The 20,936-nt window shown below is 42.3% G+C and overlaps 1 protein-coding gene across 2 annotated transcripts in view; it reads left to right on the forward strand.

The window, feature by feature from the left end:
- GAREM1 (GRB2 associated regulator of MAPK1 subtype 1) overlaps positions 1 to 20,936 on the forward strand; it is a 98,533-nt gene that overhangs the window by 70,169 nt on the left and 7,428 nt on the right. For both annotated transcript variants that reach the window (XM_050307201.1, XM_050307192.1), the window contains exons 3-5: positions 4,770 to 4,900; positions 12,958 to 14,136; positions 19,219 to 19,385. In XM_050307201.1, coding sequence (XP_050163158.1) covers positions 4,770 to 4,900; positions 12,958 to 14,136; positions 19,219 to 19,385 — 1,477 coding nt within the window. The remainder of the gene's footprint in view (positions 1 to 4,769; positions 4,901 to 12,957; positions 14,137 to 19,218; positions 19,386 to 20,936) is intronic.

The following is a 20,936-nucleotide window of genomic DNA, read 5'->3' on the forward strand; positions in this document are numbered from 1 at the left end:
ATTCATAATCTACAGAGATAATATATGCTAAGAGGAAACTGTTCCAATACTGTGCCTGCCAGAGGCCAGACAGAAAGATAAAGAGATACAAAGCTTGCAGGAGTTGTTCATTTCTCCCTTGTATTTGGCTGCAAAGGAAGAGCCACACCTGCTCAGTGGACCATGCAGATATTTGATCTCTCTGAACCTTCACTGATTTACTACAGAAACATTTCATTATTCTTTTTGTGCTAATGAGAGAGGGTCGAACTTCTATAAAAGTATAGTTTTGGCTTTATATTTTCTTTATTTTTTTGTTAAATTCCTAATTAACACACAATTAAATTGGCCTGTGGTTTGTTCAAGCTTGCTGTCAGTTCTGTAAAGTCTCCTGATGAAATCCTGCCTCTTAAAAAGTGTAATAAACTTGCACTTCAACTTGCAGTCAAGCAGACTTATGTCCATTAAACTTATACTTCAGCTGTGCCGTCTTTTTTCTTTATGGCAGCTTGAATGGAGACCGAGGAGAAACAGGGTAAGAAATTGTCTTCTTACTCCCCCTTAGTTAGTTATTTGACATCTGGCTCAAATGTGTATTGTAGTCTCCTCTTCAGCCCTTCTTTCTCTCACTCCAATACTTTAACCATGAGGAAATAAATTTTAAAAAACTGTTTGTAGGAAATCTCAAGTTATAAACCCGTCTTTTTCAAGGAAGAGGCATTTTAACGTCTAGCCCTGACAGCTTCCATGCACAGCATACTTCTTGATTTCGTAACAGGCGGAGATTAATGCTGCCCTTCTATTATATGCTTTGGGATCTGTGTGTACTCCTCTGTCGTCAACCTCCTCGTGAACTGCTGCTCATTAACAGTGAAGGCACAGACGTCTTTGTGTTTGTGAGGCTCAGCTGAAGGACGGGGAGGATGGCACAGATAGCGACAGAGACAGTTCTGAGCACCGCTTTGTACCGAAGCAAAGCTCCAGCTGATGAGTTTTTTCTATTATCTTTTCTTACAGGAACATGTGTAATTGTACAATAGAGAGCAGGCTCTGCTCCCAGTTGCACGCAGCCTAAAACATGTGTTCTGTGCTGAGGAATTTGGGACTTTTTTTGTAGAACTTCGGGTTGCAAGGAGTAACTGGCCTTTTCTTGCCACCAGATTGACTGTTGTTAAATATCTAACAGTCACAGAAATATAGTATTATTATGCTTTTGAACAGAGTAACTAGAGAACCTAGAATTAAAGACCACTGTCTCATTCAAAGGGCTGGATGAATATCGTTCGTATCACTGTTCACTGTGTTGTTTTCCTTCCTTGTTCATGTGAATTTGTGCTTTGTTACTGTGCCCAACTCAGTTCCCACTCTGAAGTGAGAATTCTCAATTTCTTTCTTTCTGAACTATTGTCACTGCAGTACCTCACAGTTTCAAAAAAATACGTAGCTTCCATGCAGTGTCATATTCAACTCCATTCTGTACATGGGGGGGAGTGTTAAATCAGAAGTAATCTCAGTGGGTTTAGGTCTGTCTGAGGTGATTTAAAATTGCTGTGGCTTGGGCTTTTATTCTTTGAGGAACTTAAAGTATGGAATGTCATTATAAATTGTAATCACAACTTGCTTCGAGTAGTAACCACAGCTAGGGATCCTGCAAATCAGACCCCAGATCCCAAATTGGGCAGTCAGTTAGGATTGCATCTGAGTGGCTGTGTTGGTAGTCAAAGAGGAGAGCAATTGAGAAGTAGGCAAGGAGAGAGCAACAGCCTCAGGTCAGCCCATGGTGAACAAACACTCTGTGACAACTTCTGTTAAATTTAAGAACATTCTGCCCTTAATGACTATCTGTGAAATACAGTTACTGGCTCTGCACTCTAGAGTAGTGGTTTTTCTGTGCTGTCAAATGCTCCCTGTTGCAACTCACAGTCCCTGCTGCTGCATGTCCTGACTCCACATAGTAGAAGGTCTGACTTCACTCAGCTCCTGCCCCACTCCTGAGTTTCCTTTGCAGGAAAGCAGGGTGCCTGTGGGGGAAAGGACCTGTACAGCTAGGGAATGCATCTTCCTCTTGGTTAGGCCGTGGCTGACAGGGAAATCCTGAAACAAGGACTTGCATGATCTATATGGCAGACTGGGGATTTAAAAGCACAATTCTCTCTTCAACTCTCCCTGTCCATGCCTTGGCATCAGTCAAAACACACTTTCTAGCATCAGTTAACTAAGCACCATGCTAATTGTTCAGGTTCCTCTAGCCCAGAGCTATTGGCTGCATGGCCCCTCTACTGCTTTGCAGGAAAGTCTCAGAGCCTGTAGGCTGAAAAATTCAGCTTTAATATGCTTGCATATTTTCTATTGAGTATGTGAAGCATTTTTCCAAATGCTTGTCTGCTGTCAGGTTTCCTGTTGCTACCCATAGTGTCTGCCAGGTGTAGCTTTATCACTCCTAAAATTCGTACTCCTAATCCCAGAGGTACTGCAAATTCTGGAGGAAGAGTTTACCAAAATTTGTCAGGATAACAGGGTATGAAAGTTACAATGAAAGTTACATTCGGTAAGCAATTAAACAAATTTACAGGGAAGAAAACCTCTGGAGCTACTAAGCCCTAAGACACCCCTTCCCTGCTTTGGGCATCCTTGAGTCATCAGTTCCTCCTAGAGCTGTGGAGGAGACTCTCAGTGGTATTGCTAATTGTGCTTAAAATCCATCCTCCTTACACAGCTGTCATTTACTCCTGTCTAAGGCAGAGTGTTGCTTGAGGCAGACCTTTGGTCTGGCCTGGCGAAGCCATTCCTGTAGTCAGCTACGTTGCTGTATTACGCTATAGGAAGGACTTCAGTGGGTCAGACCAAAGGTCTTGCTGCTTCTACCCCGGTGCTGGTCTTCAAAGTACGTGAATTGTGTGTGAATTGTAAGTGACTGGGCATTGGAATGGGCTGCCCAGGGTGGTGGTGGAGTCACCGTCCCTGGAAGTGTTTAAGACAAGACTGGATGTGACACTTAGTGCCATGGTCTGGTTGACAAGGTGGTGTTAAGTCAAAGGTTGGACTCGATGATCTCAGAGGTCTTTTCCAACATAGTTGATTCTGTAATTGCCTTGGTTGAACTTCAAATCATAGTATGTCCTGACGCAGAGACAGTTAGGAAAACTCCCAACTGATTTTCCAAGTGTGGTGAAGGTTATTAAATATTTGCAAAATAGAGTCTTGCAGTGAGAAGTACTGGTGTCTGTAATTACCCTGCTAATAGTACTTCCAAGTTACCGTGGTCACTTTAGAAAGACAAAACATATGGAAGGGTATAAAAGGAAGTCTTCTGCCTTACAAGTGGATATTTAGATTTGCAACCACAGTGCCCGAGCATACTGATTAGAAGGGTGTGCCTCTGGCAGCGGAGTGCTGGGGTTGGGTGCAGGAGCTGAGCCTCTTGCTCTTGCACCTCTCCTGGCGTGGGTGGGTGCACGTGTGTGCACACACCTGGCAGGGTGGCGGGACAAATCTTTCTCATGGGGTGTCAGGGCTCACTGAGTTTGCATTTGTTTCCTCCTCTGCTCTTAGGTGGCCTGAAATAGTTCAGTGTGGGTGACTTCTCTGAGCGTGTCGCTAAAGTCTCGAGCCTGATGGGATGTAAAGAGGCAGCAGGGTGTTGTGCACAAGAATGCTGAAGGAGTGAGCAAATATTTCTGTAGGTGGCTGACATCCTCATGTACTGGCTGTATTTTAGTGAAGCTGAGCACTGTTTGGGAACAATAATCCAGTGGCTGCATGCATTGCTAGTTTTAAAATGTGATTTACAGGAGCCATGGTAAAACCACAGATTTTACTCAGTCTTTTTCTCATTTTCTGAATTTATTTCCTACATAAGTCTTGCTGAGACCAGCCTTTAACTTAGCAGTAGTTAACGTTTCTAAATTTGGAAAGATCACTCCACTGATTTCAAGTCACATAAACAGTAAACGTGCCTGTCTGTGCTTTTCTTATCTCTGTATTTATAAAATAAAGCTTTTAAACTTTTAATTCATAGTGCACAGAGGTGATTGATGTGCCTGGATGTCCCTGGCAGGTCTGCCCGGGGTGGGTCCCTCCATGTTACTTCTTGCCTTTTCAATGACTTAGAAAATAGCCAAGGTTTTCATGCTGGGGGGAGGTAAAGTCAGTAAGGAACACTCCTTTCTTATGCTCTTCTGAAGGCAACCACCTTCAAAAGGGTTTTAAATGTGTATGGTTTAATACCTTGTGTTAGCTAAAGGTCTCAAAGGGCTTAGTTTATGATTAAGGAAAGTTAGATGATATTCCACTCTTAGCAAAGCCCGGGGTGGGGAAAGGATTTTAGCCTAGCATTTTTAATAGCTGTTTGATGATGCTAAAAACAACATCCAAACCCTTATGTTTATTATTTTGGGGTTTTGTACTAATGGGTGTGTTTTCTTTCTGTAAAACATTTAATATTAAGGGCCAAAAGGTGCTATCTGTGCAGATGCTATGACACTGAATTATGTACACAAACAAAAATGCCTCCATAGTTATTTACTATTTCCAGAGAGCAAGTGATAAAATGATCTTTTTAAATTTAACTTTGACTGCCACACATTCTTTTCATTCCCACCGGGTGAAATGGGATGTCTTTCATGGCAGGTTCAGGAGAATCTCTGCAATCTTTCGTCTTCGTGTTTGATTGCTAATAACTGGAAGAACTGACTGAGCAAAATGGTGAAGAAGTTGAGCCAGCAGTTGCCACAGTGACAGTTGTCCAATATAAATATCTTACAATTCTTCTGTTTATCATCTGTTTTCAGGGCAGTTTAAGCTGCTGGAACAAGACCGAGATATTAAGGAGCCAGTGCAGTATTTTAACAGTGTGGAGGAGGTGGCTAAAGCATTTCCTGAACGAGTTTACGTCATGGAGGAAATAACATTCAACGTTAAGGTAGTCCCTGAATAAATATTTATCCCTGTCTAAATGATTAACTGTTACAACTTTTATATACATGGCAAGTGAGCAACAGTGCTGTGTGAGAAGTGTGATTTCTGAGACAAATGAGCCTTTAGTGTTCCACATTTGGTGATGGTGCTCTTTGGGATCATTTATGCAGCCTTAAACCAACATGTCCTCTAAGGGCTCTCCTGCCCCATGGCACACTTTGGGGAGTGGTCCTGATGATCCATTCAATAATTCATTTAATTAGGATGCTCCTGCCAGATTTTAAACAAATGTTGTTTGTTGCCCCCTTTCACCTCCCCCTCCAGCAGTCTGAATTTCATTCTCTGCTAAGCAGCAGCTGCTCAAATCCCTGTCCAGAAAGCCTCATTCTCAGAGAGCACACAGGGTGAAATGATGGGGTTGCTTGTCTCAAAATTACTTCAGCTAAATAACATTGTGAATAAAACAACAAAAAAAAATCAAAACAACAATAAAAAAAAGACACACTTGTTCTCTGTGTGCATGTGTGTTTGTTTGCATGTACACGCCTCTTGGGCTCGTCAAAAGGTCACTGATCCCAGGAGATGGCTTTCTATCACCAAACACACTGCAGTGGCATAAAACACCAAATACAGAACTTATTCTTCCTTGTCCTGCCTGTATGTGTGACACTACACAGGGTAGGTCAGCTCTGCCATCAGAACAGAGTGATCTTCAGGCTTGTCTGGTTTTTTTGAGTTGATACATCACCTCAGACTGGTGGAAGAGCATCCTAGAGCTGGGGTGCACTGGTGTAGATCCACATCAGGTACCCTACAGGGCACACTGGCTGATACTGCCTGTACAAAACCAGTATAGAGTTTCCCAGTCCCATGTGTAGCAAGACAGGGTTTGTATAAAAACCTTTTAATGGCTTTTTCTCTTTCTTGCACTGTTACAGATGGGGGACACCAGCTAGTTTGCAATTCTTATAGGTGTTGAAGACCGCTGTTAAGTGCAAGAGCTCATTGTTTAGTTTATTCAGTGACACAGATTCACGCCTCTCAAGACAGCAGGTTGTTTTCATTTGTGCTCTCCATTAACCTGAACCTGTAAAAGAGGCTTTCGTGAATGAAGGCTACATGTGAAAGTCGAAACACTTTTGTATCTTCAGGACATGGTTGGGCAATCAAGGTAACAAGAAAATTTCATTTCTGCCCAGAAAAATCAGTCTGACCTTGGGACTGCTAGCCTTCTCCGCTGCTGTGCTGTTATTTCTTGTTTCATCAATGAGCAAATCAGGGAAGTAGCACAGTAAAATGTGCAGCTTTAATTTTCTAGGAAGAAAAGTATTTGTCTACAGGCTTGTTTAAATGTAAAAGGCCATATCTTGAGTTTAATATGAGTGTTTTTAAAACTCTTTGTCATATTTAGCAAACTGAGAAATAAACATAGCTTACTGTTAGATACCAAATCCATTTTTAAAAGGTTTTATAGTGATACTCCTTAATGTAAATAACAGTAGTAATAATCCAGGTTTAACCTAGTTACACAGTTATCTTGGCAGTATTCCTCTTGGCAGTTTTTCCAGTTTCATAGAAGCCTATTCCAAGGTTATCATCTTCCAAAAAATAAATGAACTTAGCAGGATTTATTAAAGTGTTTAATAACCCTTTACATGCAAGAGAATTATGTACGCTAAAATTTTAATATAGTAGAGATTCTGTCAAGCTGATTAGAGCAAAGGGAGGAATACTAAGTATGGTTGATTTCTGTCCAATGCAGGGCGCCCATTTAAATTCAGAAGAGAGTATCAGAAAGTAGCTAATCCGATATAAAAAGGAAAAAAACGCCTAAAATATCTGATGAAGCAAAGCACTTAAGATGAGAAGGAACTCTGAAGTCTGGGAATTCTTTCTTGTTCCAAGCACTCAAGTCTTTCATGGATAATTTTTTGAAGAAAGAGCCTGTAGAGGTGCCACCAGACGGTCACTGAATGCTTTTTCTCTGCTTGTTGGTCTTGCATGTGCCTGTACACCATGGTTATGGTTCCACTTGGTACAAACCTTGCTCCTCTGTGCTCCTCCTCTGCCGCTCTGGCAGGACTTTACAGCTAGTGCTGCCGTTCAGCAAACTGCATTCTCTCTGTGACAGCCTCCTCTTCTCCAGGGGAGTTACTTGGTTTTGGCTTTGTGTATTCGTTGTTAAAGGGAAAAATTGGTCACCCTGTCCTGGGGAGGCAGGGGAGCTGGGTCTCCCTTCCTTCCCTATGGCTTTGCAGCTCGGCAGGCTTTCTGGGCAGTGTGCTGAGGCAAGGGCTTGGGGACCTGCTGGGTGTTGGAAGGACAGCTGTGGCACGTGCCATCAAGCACAGCTGGGAGGGGAAGATGGAGTCACTTTTTATGGAACAGCAAACAAACATTTTAGATTAAATAAAACTCTTGTAGTGGCTAAAACCCCTTACAGTAACTCCTCTGGGCATCCGTACACATCAGTACTGCACTTGGATACCCAGTGGTTGCCTCAGGTACCCAGTGGCCAGCAGCGTCTACGGGCACAGCAATTTAGAGTGTTCCGAGGATAAGTGAATTTCACTCAGTCAGTAGGTATTTAATCTGTTCCTGGTGGAAGATCAGAGGAATTCTGTCCTTTCTTCACTGACCAGATAGGTGAGAACCTTTCTTACATTAATATTCAGTGCATGCTTGTAAAGAATTTTGTTTACCTAGCAGCATTATGCTACAAAGATGAGAAATTTTTGATTCTCTACTTCTAGAAGCAAAAATATTAAGAAAGTTGAGCTACTGCAGGGCCCTAGCTTTTGTCGAAGCAACAGCAGTCAATTTTTACTGTCAATTGGTCTGGTCCCATACAGATGGCAGTCTGTACAAACACCCAAGAAGCTATTTGCACTAAGACGTAAAAACAAAACCAGGAACCAAACCCCACGTCATATTAAGCACAATTCACATAAAGTTCTCTTAAAAAGCAACAATACTGTCTGATAGATTGAACGTTGGACAAGCCATGAATTCCTACACTCTGAAAACCAGCCCATTTAGTGTTGCAGGACCCTTCATGTCTTCCAGAAAAACATTCTTGTCTTGAAGACATTACTTACTCTCCCTGGAGAGTCTGTGAAGGTGTTGCAGACACCTTCCAGAACAGAGAAGTGGGCTAGTGAATTTGCCCTATAATGATTCTTCTCTTACCTGTCATTGTATGACTGGTGTGAACTTCTGTTACCTGAATTGTTTACCTTTTAAAATATAATCCTCTTTTCATAGTGATTAAGCTGTGCTGGCCCATACAGTGTGCATTTTACCAGAAATAAATCTGTAGTGAAAACTTTGCTCTCTTTTTTGTTTGTTTGTTTGTTTTTGACAAAAGTTAATGCAGTACAGTGAAGCAAAATTGATCTCCTCATTGTAATTCTAATGCCTCTCACAAACTCACCCTGATTTTCCATAAAGTGCATATATAGAAGGTTGTAACCTACAGTGGCATTTTTAAGTGCAGCGATAGTGACTTTGAAATCAGTTCTGCTAGCAGAAAAAAGAGTGAACTTTTACAAGGAAGTTGACTAAATTCAGCAGCTCTTCTGAAGACTCTGTTTTACATTTTAAAAATATTTTTCCATTTTGTGACTCATAAAAAAAATTATACTTAGTATATATTATATATTAAATATACATATAGTGCTACGGTTGGTCAGTTGACTCTTACAGTAAAAACCTTATGCTGTAGCTATGAATCAGAGACCTCACAGTTAAAAAGAGCTCTACCAAAAAAAATCCTATTTGTGTTTTTAAAGTGAATGCAATGCTCACATTACTCTAATAAAACCTAGCAGGTATAACAAGCAATATAAAGTCGTAAAAAAATTTTATAAGGTATTCATATGTGTCCAAGTGATTAAAGACTTCTACTTCAAACTTTAACAAATTAGAACAATTGGAGTCCAGGACAGGATATTGACTCAGGTGTTATCAAATCTATTATTCTGAGTTAACCTTTCCTTAAGCAAAAGAAACAGTATGCTTGAGCTTTCCCAAAAGAACATGTCACTTTCCTAATGCCTGTCTTCTGCAGGAGATGTAGTTGGCTTCTAAAATTGCATGACTCTAAAAATTTAAAACGTTATATTGACTTAACACACTGCTGTTTTGCAGTATGTTTGATGAGGTGTCTGTAAGCCAGTAGCCTTTCTGGTCAGCATCCTAGCATCAAAAGTAAATGGTTAGTATGGATCAACATCTGGCAGTAGGGAGAGGGAGGGCAAGTACAGCAGGGACTAAGTTCTGGTTCTAGGGATCCTCTGCATTAGGAATTGCGCAGTTTGAACATCTGTTAGTGATTTCTAGATGGCTTTGGGGTATAGTGTGGCAAGCACTGCTTCTTTCACAAAACTAGGAGCACTGATTATTCTCAACTATTACTAGACAGTGAAAACTGGGAGGGAAGGGCAAAAGAGGGGCAAGGACAAAGTAAAACTTCAGGAGTCATTCTTGCAATGAATGAAACATCATTGTTACAATGCATAAAGCCCTCCTGGGTACATGATGCAGCTGAATTAAGGCTTCTCAGGTGCTTTCTGCCTTCTGTGGTGTTACCTGTTTCTCAGAATTATAATGAGTTTCTAACATATTTAACATATGTGATTATTTCTGCATCAGTCTGTGATCTGGACCACCTTAACTCTGCCACTCTGCACTTCTGTCTTCTCTGTCCTGTACCAGTAATATGCTGTTTCACATGCAGGGGCTGGGAATTGCCACTAGCAGGTCCAAGTGTATAAAATAGCATAGAGCTCTGCTACACCCTGCCAGCAATTGCATAGCAGGAAGCAGAGGGTTTCCAGGGAATGCTCTCAGCGGGCCTGTGAAAGAGCATAGGGAGTGCTTGAAGATGCAAACCCTGCTGGGTCAGTGCTGGAAGCTTAGAGAGTAGGAAGAGGTGGATCTGGTGGTGTTACCCGTTCTGCCTTCTAGGAATAATTTATGATATGCATTTTCAGGTTGCCTTTAAGTATACTATTTGGCATTGAACCATAGAATCATTTAGGTCAGAAAAGGCCTTTGAGATTATCAAGACCAACCATTAAGCCAGCCTGCCAAGTCCCACCAGTAAACTGTGTCCCTAAGCTCCGCATCTACACGTCTTATAAATTCTTCCAGGAATGGTGACTCAACCACTTCCCTGGGCAGCCTCTTCCCATGAATGACAACCCTTTCAGTAAAGAAATTTTTCCTGGTATCCAATCTAAACCTCGTCTGGTACAACTTGAGGCCGTTTTCTCTTGTCCCATCAGTTCTGAGGAACTGCTATGCTTGACTCATTCCTGGCCTTATGGAGGCCCTGTAAAGTTCACCAAAGGCAGTGTAAAGCCCAGTGGTGTTGATAAAGTGAAATGTTTGAGTGAACAAGACAGAGCAAACGTGATTTTCATATGTCATTGCTACAAGGACAAAGCTTGTCAAGGATCATTCAGCTATGTAATCTGAGAAACAGAAGCTCAGTGATATCTGTGCATTGCTGTGTGCATTGAGAGAGATAGATTATATGTATGGTATATCTCTGTTGCTAATATTCTGGAACATGTATTTACCTACCATGTATGCTTTATAATGTTTATTAGCGTGACATAATGAATTAATTAACCTAACACAAAAGGAGAGGTGTTCATTTTCTTTGACTTTCTTGACTTTCAGAACCTAAATTTTAAAGTATACTTAGCCTGCTGAGATGTATCAGCGTTCCTAACATCACCAGAGCAGAGCTTGGTGGATAAAGTTGTGTGGTCTTAGACTTTTCATTTCACTTTTTCTGGTTTGTATTACAATTTTGGACAGCAACTGATACCTTATATTTTTAGAAGGAAGAGTGCAGAACAGTATGTTTCTCAGAGTGTCAAACTGGAAGCATGGCATCATCCTTATTTTGTTCCAGCACAATAAAATTCAGCCTTATTTCAACCATTTTTATCCTGTGACTGTATTTTTTTAAAATAAATTTCTTTTTAAAAAAAGGAGAATTTTTTAAATAAACTAGTCTGAAATACAGACTTCTTTAATTCAGAATAATTTTATCTTTAAACATACCTGTTGAGTCTAAAAGTCATTCATTTGCTATTCGGCTGTTTGAAATGCTGCTTTGCGATACCTTCGTTGTGAGGCTTGGCCATTTAGTCACCTCTGTGGTTTCACATCTGACCCACCATTTCCTTCTGCAGTGGCTTGTTTGTTTGTCAATCCCCAGGGAATCGCAAGTTGGCCAAGCAGGAGATCCCGTGGCTGTAGGTTGTGACACCATCCTTGCTCCGGATGGTGTCCCACAAGAAGAGAGAAAAAGCTGTAATCCTACTGTGTCGAGTGAAAACGTCTGACAGTGTAGCTGGCATTGTCAAAGCAGACATGTGTGAGCTTGTTGATGTTATAAACCAATATTCTTAGAGAATGTGCCCTCTCAGAAAGAGAACAGGGGCCCTGTGTGTCCTCAGCTCTTATCAGCCCCCCCAAAGGCAGGGCTACACGGCTGCAGCTCAAACACAGCCCTCTGTGGAGGCTTTGAGGAGAAACCAGCAAGGAGCGTCACACCGGCGTTATCAGCAAAAAAAAACCTCAAGTGCTTTTTTTTTTTTTTTTTCGTGTCGTGGTGTTTCAAAATGCTGTCAGGCCAGTGGTGCAAACTGTGAATGAGTATTACATACCCTAAATCCCAGCAGTTTCCTGGATTAGGCCAATTACTATTTGTTTAGATAATTCAGGGCTTGAATGACTTCCGTTCCGGAAGCCCCGAGCCTCAAGTGCTAAGGCGGCACCTCTCCTGAGCTGCCTGCAATTGCTCTGAGAGGCTTGTGGAAGATAATCACAGTTTTACAAATACTCTCACAAGAGGAAACATTATTCACATTGCTTGTCACTTATTAACGTACTGGAATGACAGCTTTGATTTCATGCAATGGCTATTGAGCGATGATACCAGAGTTTGAAGCCTGGACTTCGAACTTCACGCAGCTCCGTGAAGTCTTTAAGAGTTGCAGAGGTGAGGAAAAGATATACAATTTTAGGATATGTTTTCATTTTGCAATTTTTTTAGTATGTTCAGTATTCTCAAATATAGTGGTCTATAACACACAAGTAGTTTTTATCTGATGCACCTTCCTTTATGAGTAGGTTGCTGCTGCTGCTGCAGAAGGACTGGGTGGGTTCTGTTAGATCCTTGAAGAGGGCTTTTCATGTTAAACCAGTCAAATACAAAGCAGAGCAATCTTGTCTATAAAGAGTTATTTCAGTCTTAAGGAAATAACTTCAGGAACAAATGAGCCTTGGACATCTGTTTTGTCTTTTTTTTTTTCCCCTGGTGCAATTTCCATACTAGACCAGCTCACACATGGCTGTGCATATGTTGTTTAATCTCTTAAATTGCAATTATGATCAAAAAATGAGGAAGGAAGTCTATGACTAGGAGAGCAAAGCAGAGGGGGAGTTAGGCATATGGGATAGACCAATATTCTTGTCTTCTCCTTCAGGGAATAGATGTCATCTGTCATTCCCTCTAGCCTGGAAAAGATTATAACAAAAGGATATGCTTCATCTGTAATGATGAGATCACCTTTTCTTCTCCTCAGGGAGCTGAAGATGGTAAAAGAAGTTTGCTTCCTTCAAGAGCGTGGCAAATAAGTTCTAACAAACAGCAAAAACAAGGGTGCAGCGAAAAGATACCCAAGGGAATCCAGATTTGGTCTGTCATAGCTGTCTGACACAAGTGGCTATTTGAATTGCTGGGATATGTGGATTTGCCCTTTCTTTCAAAGATGGTTATGTTTGTTCTCATGCCTTCTTTGGCAGTTTCAAGTGGCTATATCCTCTCAAGTAAGATGCAGGAATATGCAGAACAATAAAAAAAGGTTATCTAGCTGAGCTTCAAGGTAAACACCTTGCACTTAAACCAGTCAGCTGTTCAGAGTTACTTTCATTTCTCCCCAGTGTATAGTCTTGTAAGTTCAATCTCAATAGATCTGATATGATTTGAAGTATTGTCTTCAGTGGGGGAAAACCAAATTTTTTGTTGTTATTTTGCAGGTGGCATCAGGTGAATGCAATGAAGACACTGAAGTTTACAACATTACCCTTAGTACTGGGGATGAGCTCACTTTAATGGGGCAAGCAGAGATCCTTTATGCAAAGTCTTCTAAGGAGAAGTCACGACTCAACACCATCTTCAAAAAAATTGGGAAACTGAATTCAATTAGTAAGCTAGGCAGAGGCAAAATGCCCTGCCTCATCTGCATGAACCACAGGACCAACGAGAGCATCAGTCTTCCTTTCCAGTGTAAGGGCAAGTTTAGCACCCGCAGCCCACTGGAGGTGCAGATGCAAGAAGGTGAGCACACGATTCGCAATATAGTAGAAAAAACCAGGCTGCCCGTTAACGTGACTGTGCCTAGTCCTACACCAAGGAACCCTTATGACCTGCATTTTATCCGCGAAGGGCACAGGTACAAGTTTGTCAACATTCAAACCAAGACTGTGGTGGTTTGTTGCGTGCTTCGCGGAAACAAAATTATTCCCATGCATTTTCCTTTGCACTTGACACTTCCGAAGTTTATTCTACCTGACAGTTTGGTGAAGGGGGAGCTGTGGCACGAATCCCTCATCCAGCACTGGTTTAATATATGCCAGGAACAGTTTGACATAGATGAGTATTCCCGTGCCGTGCGAGATGTGAAAACTGACTGGAATGAGGACTGCAAGAGCCCGAAGAAGAGCCGATGCACAGGGCACAGCCACGTGCCAAACTCCCTCAGCTACGCGCGGGATGAGCTCACCCAGTCCTTCCACCGGCTTTCAGTGTGTGTCTACGGAAACAACTTGCATGGGAACAGCGAGGTGAACCTCCACGGCTGCAGGGACTTGTGTAACGAGTGGGCCCTGTTCTCTCACGACGCTCTTCAGTACCAGGAGTCTGGAGACAGTGGCAGCGATTACCTTTTCCCTGAAGTTAGCGAAGAATCTATGTTTCTGCCTACAAAGCCAGAACTTCCTTACGAAGAGCTCTGGTTGGACCAAGGGTCTGGAAAGGGTGGTGACCAGCCTCTCTCTTGCTCACTAAGTGAGAAGAACAAGTGTGACAACTACAGGGGGTCTTTCCGATCAAAGTGTGGTACTGCGTCTCTTCCTGTGCCTGCAACTGTCGGAGCAACCACAAAGTCTTCAGATGTTTCCCTACCTCCACCTCCAGTGCCTCCCAAATCAGAAGCAGTAAGTCAGGGTTATTTGTGTTAGTTTGTTTCTTTTTTTAGGTGGTGAAGAGTTTGCTTGGGGTTTTTTTTTTAGGGAAGACTTGGTGAAGGGGGGAAGGGCACATACAGGGCAAGGAAATGGTGAGACTTGGCAAGATGCGCAACTTCAGCTAGCTTCCTACACGTGTAAGTCATGTCTTAAAGTCACCAGAAAAAAATTATATTTAACATTTAATATTACTGGTCTAGTAGTTTAGCTTGATACTTTCAGGTGATGTTTATTGAATTTTTTTGCTCATGCAAACAAGGTCTAAGAATTACTGAGTCGCTTCCTTCTCTTGCTTTCCACATCATTTCTTAATGTGGTCTCCATGTTTTCTCGTATTTTCTGTGGCCAAAGTGTGTGGGTCATGACTCCACTCGGAACTGTCTCATATGACCTTAGTGCAACTTCAATTAACAGGCCCTGATAATGAGGACAGATCGAATTTTTATGGATATGAAGTGTTTGTTACTGAGAGATCATCTTCTCTATGTCAGATTTTGAAGGCTGTTAAGTGTCATTCTTCTCAAGGGAACTTATCAAACCAGACCTAAACTAATTGCTCCATACTGCTTATTGAAAGAAAATGTGTTTAAATAGGAACTCTGCAGAATTGATAAATGAGCCTTCTAAAGGACTCAAACAGAGCATGTTTCCTGGCCTAGGGTTTCTAATGAAAACTCATGGGAGAAATCACTTCTCCAAATCTGAAATGTCATGGAGTCTTAAGAGACAGAAGTATGAATATGCTTTAACAGGAGCTTATGTGGACTGGCTGGATAAACCACCCCTCATGTGGTCTCTTGACATAGTCCTAAAAGCTAGGGTTTTTTTTTTTTAAAAAAAGCAAGGAAAAAAAATACTCCCTCAGGAAAGAGTGTCTAGGAGTCTTTAGCAAAATGTAAATGATATATACTTATATAACATGAATCTTGGTGGATATCATTACTTCATAAATTTGTTATGCAGTTTTTTTCTGGAATTAAAAAAAAATATAAATCTGCTTGCAAACCCTATGGTAATTTAAAGAGCGTGCTGTATGCAGTAAACTAAGACTAATTTGATACCAAACTGCAGCAAAACATGGTGATCCCATACCTTTATAGCCTTTCCATCATGAGTCAGGTCCCAGTCTGGTTGAAAGCTAAGTTGTATTTGCTCATGCTGGGTTAGCCTGCGGCAAATTGCCGTGGGGATCCCTCTTGGCCAGGCTCTGCGTCTGCTGGAGAAGTGCAGCAAGGAGAGGGGAGGAGGACATGATGCAGGCATGAAAGAAATACCCAACTGCAACCCTTACAGTGTGCCACTAAAACTTCCCTGAAAAGCGGATGCAGCAGCTTCAGCAGCCAGGAAAGTCAAGACATTGTGTCTTCTTAGCAAAGAGTGTTTATGTGCAGTGTCTGAGTGCAGGAACCCAGGAGCACTTCCTTGCTTCTGAGGTCAGGTATGCACTGACACTTTGTCCAGACTCTTGGACAAGTTCCCAGCAGTACCATATTGGGATGAGACTCCCTGGCAGCCTACACTGATGTTAGCTGGTGTGGGGCTGGTCCCACCCTCCTCCTCCTCCTTTCCCAGCCACATGGTCCTGGCTTCTCTTTTGTGCTGGCTCTGGCACTCCTGTGCCTGGGCAGGCAGCCAGGTCTGGATCTGGAAAATGATTAGTTTCCTGCTAATTTCTGTGAGCTGAACTGCTTCAGCACGGGGTCAAAGGAGTGCCAGAGCCAGCACCGGGGAGTGGATGGTGGGGGAGGAAGGCAGCCCTTCTGGCTTGGGGGTGACCGCCTGGATCACCCTGAGGAATGAGTGCCTTGTGTCCTGCCTGAAGCAGTGGGGTACTGGGAGAGCTGGGAAGCACCTGCACAGAATTGGTGTGGAGCGTCATGCCTGGGGAATCCTCATGGCATAGTGACTCCCTTTTGGAGGCAGCAGGGTGACATTTGGGATAGATGTGTGTGTTGCCTTTTAAAGTTATTTTGGAAACTGTGCAGTTTTGTCATATGTATCTTACATTACTGAGGTAATGTGTGAGTGCTGTCAGCAATTTCAGTATTGCTTTCTAGCCATAGTGGAGAAATAATTTCTGCTAAAGATATTAGCTTGCATTTAGAGGTGGGCAGGGGGTATAACCCCATTAAAAATAAAACAAAATTAAACCCCTACATTTCCACAGATTATAATAATTTAGGCTCGCTTTTATGGCTTCCTGGAACACATTTAGAATGACTATCAGAGACCTACTGAATTCACTCGTGGGCTGGGGCCGAGGAGATGTTTGCATGGTTTCCATGTAGGTATTTATAGAGTAAGTAGATCTTAGAAGCTGCTGATGAACATGTGGTTTAGTCATCACTGCCTCTAGAATGATATTCCATAGTGTTTCTGTGTAAAGGTTGGCTGGCAATTGTATTTTTGCATGCACTAAATTTAAAATGTGTGTCCAGGAGCTGTTTGCGGGAGAGAAAAAGACATCTGGGTATTTCAGAAGCTGTTGTGATTTTCTTCTCTCCAGCAGGATGAAGCATTCTGATATTTCATATGTTTTCTAAATACCTGTCATAAAATTCAAGTAAAGTGAAAGCAGAAGGTAGGGGAGGGGGGAATGACCTCTGAATTAAGGCCTGCAAAGTAGTAATTGCTTCAGTCCCCAAATGCTAATTTGCATAAAATCAGAGGCTGTTTTACTGCTTGACATAAAGCACATCCCTGATGGAGTGAGCCGGAAGTTCAGGCTCCTGTGGGCAAGGAGCACCGGACTGCTCTGTGATGCACTCGGCGGTCATGCCAGTGACGGGACAGGTTTTATCCTGCCAGCCTCTCAAGTGGTCACTGAGACGAGCACCTGTGATGCCCAAATTCAGAAGTGACACCCCAGGGCCCAGGGAGTGCAGGCAGGGCTTGGGCTGACAGCAGAGAAAAGGAGCGGAGGTCTTAAAATCTACATAGCACCTCACGCCATCAGAAAGGGATCACCATTCCCAGGTCGCAGGAAGGAGGGTTGTAGCATGGGAAAGCTCAGACAGTGTTGAATAGAAGCCTCAGCTTGTGCAGTGTAAATGTGTTTTATCTATATCTGACAGCTGTATGGCATCTGCTGCTTCTAGGCCAAGGAGTATTTCCTCCTAAGAGCAGCAGCCATTGAAGTGATGGTCATGTTGCACCGTGGCTGTTCCACTCGTCTCCCTGTTTATTTCATTGCTGTTCTCTTGGACCTAGAGAGGGCAGCTCTCTTCTGAAGCTTCCCCTTGCTCTTATCAGTTTCACCTGCAAAATCTCCCCTTTTTATTCCCCTGCTGGGTTTCCTGTGTTTTTTCACAGGCAGCTGCAACTGTGTCTTGTGACAGGGACCAACTGGGACTGCAAACCAGTATTATTTATGGCCTTGTTCTCATCTGCAATCTAGGCCAGCAAGGGAGTTTGGCATAGTTTGTTATGCCAGCACCTTTGAATGCCAGCAGTCTTCCCAGGAAAGAATCCCTTTAACCCTTTGGCCATCTGCTGTGCTTAAAGAGCTCCCCTGAACGGTCTCTCTAACCCCATGAATATATATTCAGTAGCACGCAGTATTAACTTTGCGTAGTCTGACTTGGGGGGGAAAAGAAAGTCCTCAGGCGTTCTTGGGGCACGGCACTAAAATGGTTGAAGAGTTTTATGCCTGAATTCAATAACAAACATGAATAAAATTGATTCTTCTTTTTTTTTTTTTCTTTTCCTTGAAAGAGCAAATAAGAACCCTTAGAGCAAGATTTATTTCAGTGTTTTATGCTGTTGGGCATTTCCTGTAATTTTGACTTGTTTTGAATTAGGGAAAAAATGTACTACAGTGTCCTAGTCACCAATTTTCCATTTCACAAAAGTACTAAATGGGTTGTTGCATTTTGAAAGCACTGAAATTGATTGCAAAAGGTTCCATGTTTATTTTGTTGTTAAATAAATTAAATCACTTTAATTGCTAATTATGTGCTGCAGAACTGCTAAGATAACTTTTAGTTCTGCAGTGTTGTAAAATTTAAAAATAAACTGTAACTTTCAACCACAGAAATAATTTCCCTTTTCTGATGCATCTAAGACTGCATTTCAGACAAGGAGAACATAGAGGTCTCCTCCTCATGCCCAGGGGCAGGCGAGTCATTAAAAATCCTACCTGGCAGCCTAATTCCCAGTAGCCTTGCTAACCTCTAGCCCTTCTAAATAAAGTTGCTCTCCCAAATATGTCCTGATGAGATTAAGTTCTTAATTCCATAATTTTTTCCATGGGGATGGAGCTTGACATTTTTCTCCTACCTAGACAGATCAAACTAAATGTCAGGTAAGCAATGTGTGTTTTAAGCTGTAAGACTGTCTGGCTGCACAGAGCAGACCTGTTGATTGGGGGCGTTATTTGAACAGGCTCTTCTGCCCAAACCTTTCCACTTGTACATCTTGTACAACCTTATCCTGTACTGCTTTGGCAGCCACAGAAGGACTGAAGCTCCAAGTTTGAATCCCAGCAGCTGGTAAATGTAAGGTGCATGTACTATTCCTGAAGGAGGGAGGCTGGGAATTGTCCTAGAGCTGAGTAGCTGAGTATCACTGGTGAAGTAAGTCAGGAAACACTGAAGTCTACTGAGGTCTTTTCATTACATAAGCTTGGTTTATTACATCTAAATAAATAATACTAATGAAGTTTAGACCTAATGAATTGCTCCGGACAATAATATAATGTATAATATCAGGAACTGTCTGTCTGATTTTCTGTATTACTGGAATGTTCTTTTAGATTGTTTCATAGTTGCTACTTTTTAAATGACTGGATATCAAACTACTGAAATGCACCCTAAGAAAGATTGGTAGTAGCTTTGCTAGTGGCAAAGTGTTCCTTTGGACTTCTTTGACAGCTACATACTGTTGCAATTGTAGATACTTTTTCATTTTTCTCTTCTCCCTTTTTTAATTATTTCCTTTCAAAGAATAAGGCAGAACCAGATGTGTGTCGTCTGATTGAGACTGCTGCCTGTTGGCTGCTGACTGTTGTCCAGATTTTCTTGCCGCTTACTTACACATTCTTCTTTTGTCCAGGTAAAAGAGGAATGCAGACTCCTGAACGCTCCCCCGGTCCCACCACGGAGTTCAAAGCCGTCCTCCACCAGTCCTTCCATCCCTCCTCGTACGGTCAAACCTGCACGACAGCAGACCCGCTCTCCCAGCCCTACTCTGTCCTACTACTCTTCAGGACTGCACAACATGTATGTGTTTGATCTGTGAGAGCACTGCACTAGCACTTTTTGAGGAAGTTAAATTTAGCAGTATGCTTTTTGAAGGCGCTCGTTTCTAAGGCACGGTACCGTGTCAGACTCGCTGACTTGTAAAATGGGCTAACCTGTCAAGTTATTCTTAAAAATTCAAAGGGGAAGCAAAGCTCCAGCAGAAACTCTGTTTTACTAGGTAGGACATAGCAATTTATATTAAATACCTGCACATATTGCTATAGATAATATCACTCTTAAGTGACACAGGCTGCCTAAATGGAAAATCCTGCATAGTTCTGTATGATTCTTGAAAGGCTTGAATCTTGAAATCAGACCATCCCAAAGATAGTGTTTTGGGTGTGATTTCAGTGCTACATGCATGCAGTGCAGCCAGCTCTGATAACCAGGGACACAAAAAGAGTGTGGTAATCCAGAAATGTGCCAACTATATGTGAACCTACGGGGTGGGTGTGATGTACGACACAGAGGCCAGCAGCCACCAGACACCCCTGAGTGCAAAGTGAGGTGTACCAGAAGGAGACCAGATGACTTCCAGATCAAACACACTTCAGCACAAACCTAACCCACAAACTGGAAAATCCACTCAGGCTAGTTGAAAGTTGACAGTAAATTCTGAATTATGTGGCTGCATAGCTTTTCCAACAATGCAGTGTTCTTCCTTTGACTTTAGAAAATGTATGCAGCTTCTGAAGCCTCACCTCCTTTTTGCCTTGGATGTCTTGTTGCTATTATTTTTGGTACCACTTCAGCAACAAAATGCTGGATATGACAAATTCATCTGAAAAACCACTAAAATCATTTCAGCCTGGATGCAGTTGGTATAATATCTTGTGCTGGAATTGCCTTTCTAAGCCATACTGCACATTTGCAGCTTAGCTGTTGTGTGTCTGGCAATGATCACTCTAGATCAAGGCTGCCTGCTTATTTTTATGAAAGCCTGTTGGGTAGTTCTGTCAAGGTTTACTCCACAGGAGGCTCAGCATAAGACCTCCCAGCATTTGGGGCCCACCAAATGCTGCTTACTCACTTTGTAGCTAAGAATACATCTGCCTTCCAAGAAACCAGGGAAACCAAAGTGAAGTTTCTCAGGAAGGCAGGAGGTTGTAGAGAGGTGGAGGTCAGTCTCTTCTCCCACGTAACAAGCAGGAAGGAGGACAAGAGGAAATGGCCTCAAGTTGCACCAGGGGAGGTTTATATTCCATATTAGGAAAAACGTCTTCACAGAAAGGGCTGTCAAGTATTGGAATAGGCTGCCTAAGAAAGTATTGGAGTCACCATCCCTGGAGGTATTTAAAAGATGTGCAGATGTGGCACCTCAGGACATGGTTTCGTGGTGGACTTGGCAGTGCTGGGTTAATGGTTGGACTTGATGATCTTAGAGGTCTTTGCCAACCTAAACAGTTCTGCGATTCAGTGATTTGCCTTGAACTTCACAGTATTTGCATGGAATCCATCTCCAGCTTGGGTCCAGACCAGATGCCTCCATTTTGGTAAAACTGAGCTGGTGCTGCAGAGGAAGCTACTAGA

Source organism: Myiozetetes cayanensis, unplaced genomic scaffold (assembly GCF_022539395.1).
Source record: "Myiozetetes cayanensis isolate MyiCay16 unplaced genomic scaffold, myiCay2020 scf1, whole genome shotgun sequence".
Classification (NCBI taxonomy): domain Eukaryota; kingdom Metazoa; phylum Chordata; class Aves; order Passeriformes; family Tyrannidae; genus Myiozetetes; species Myiozetetes cayanensis.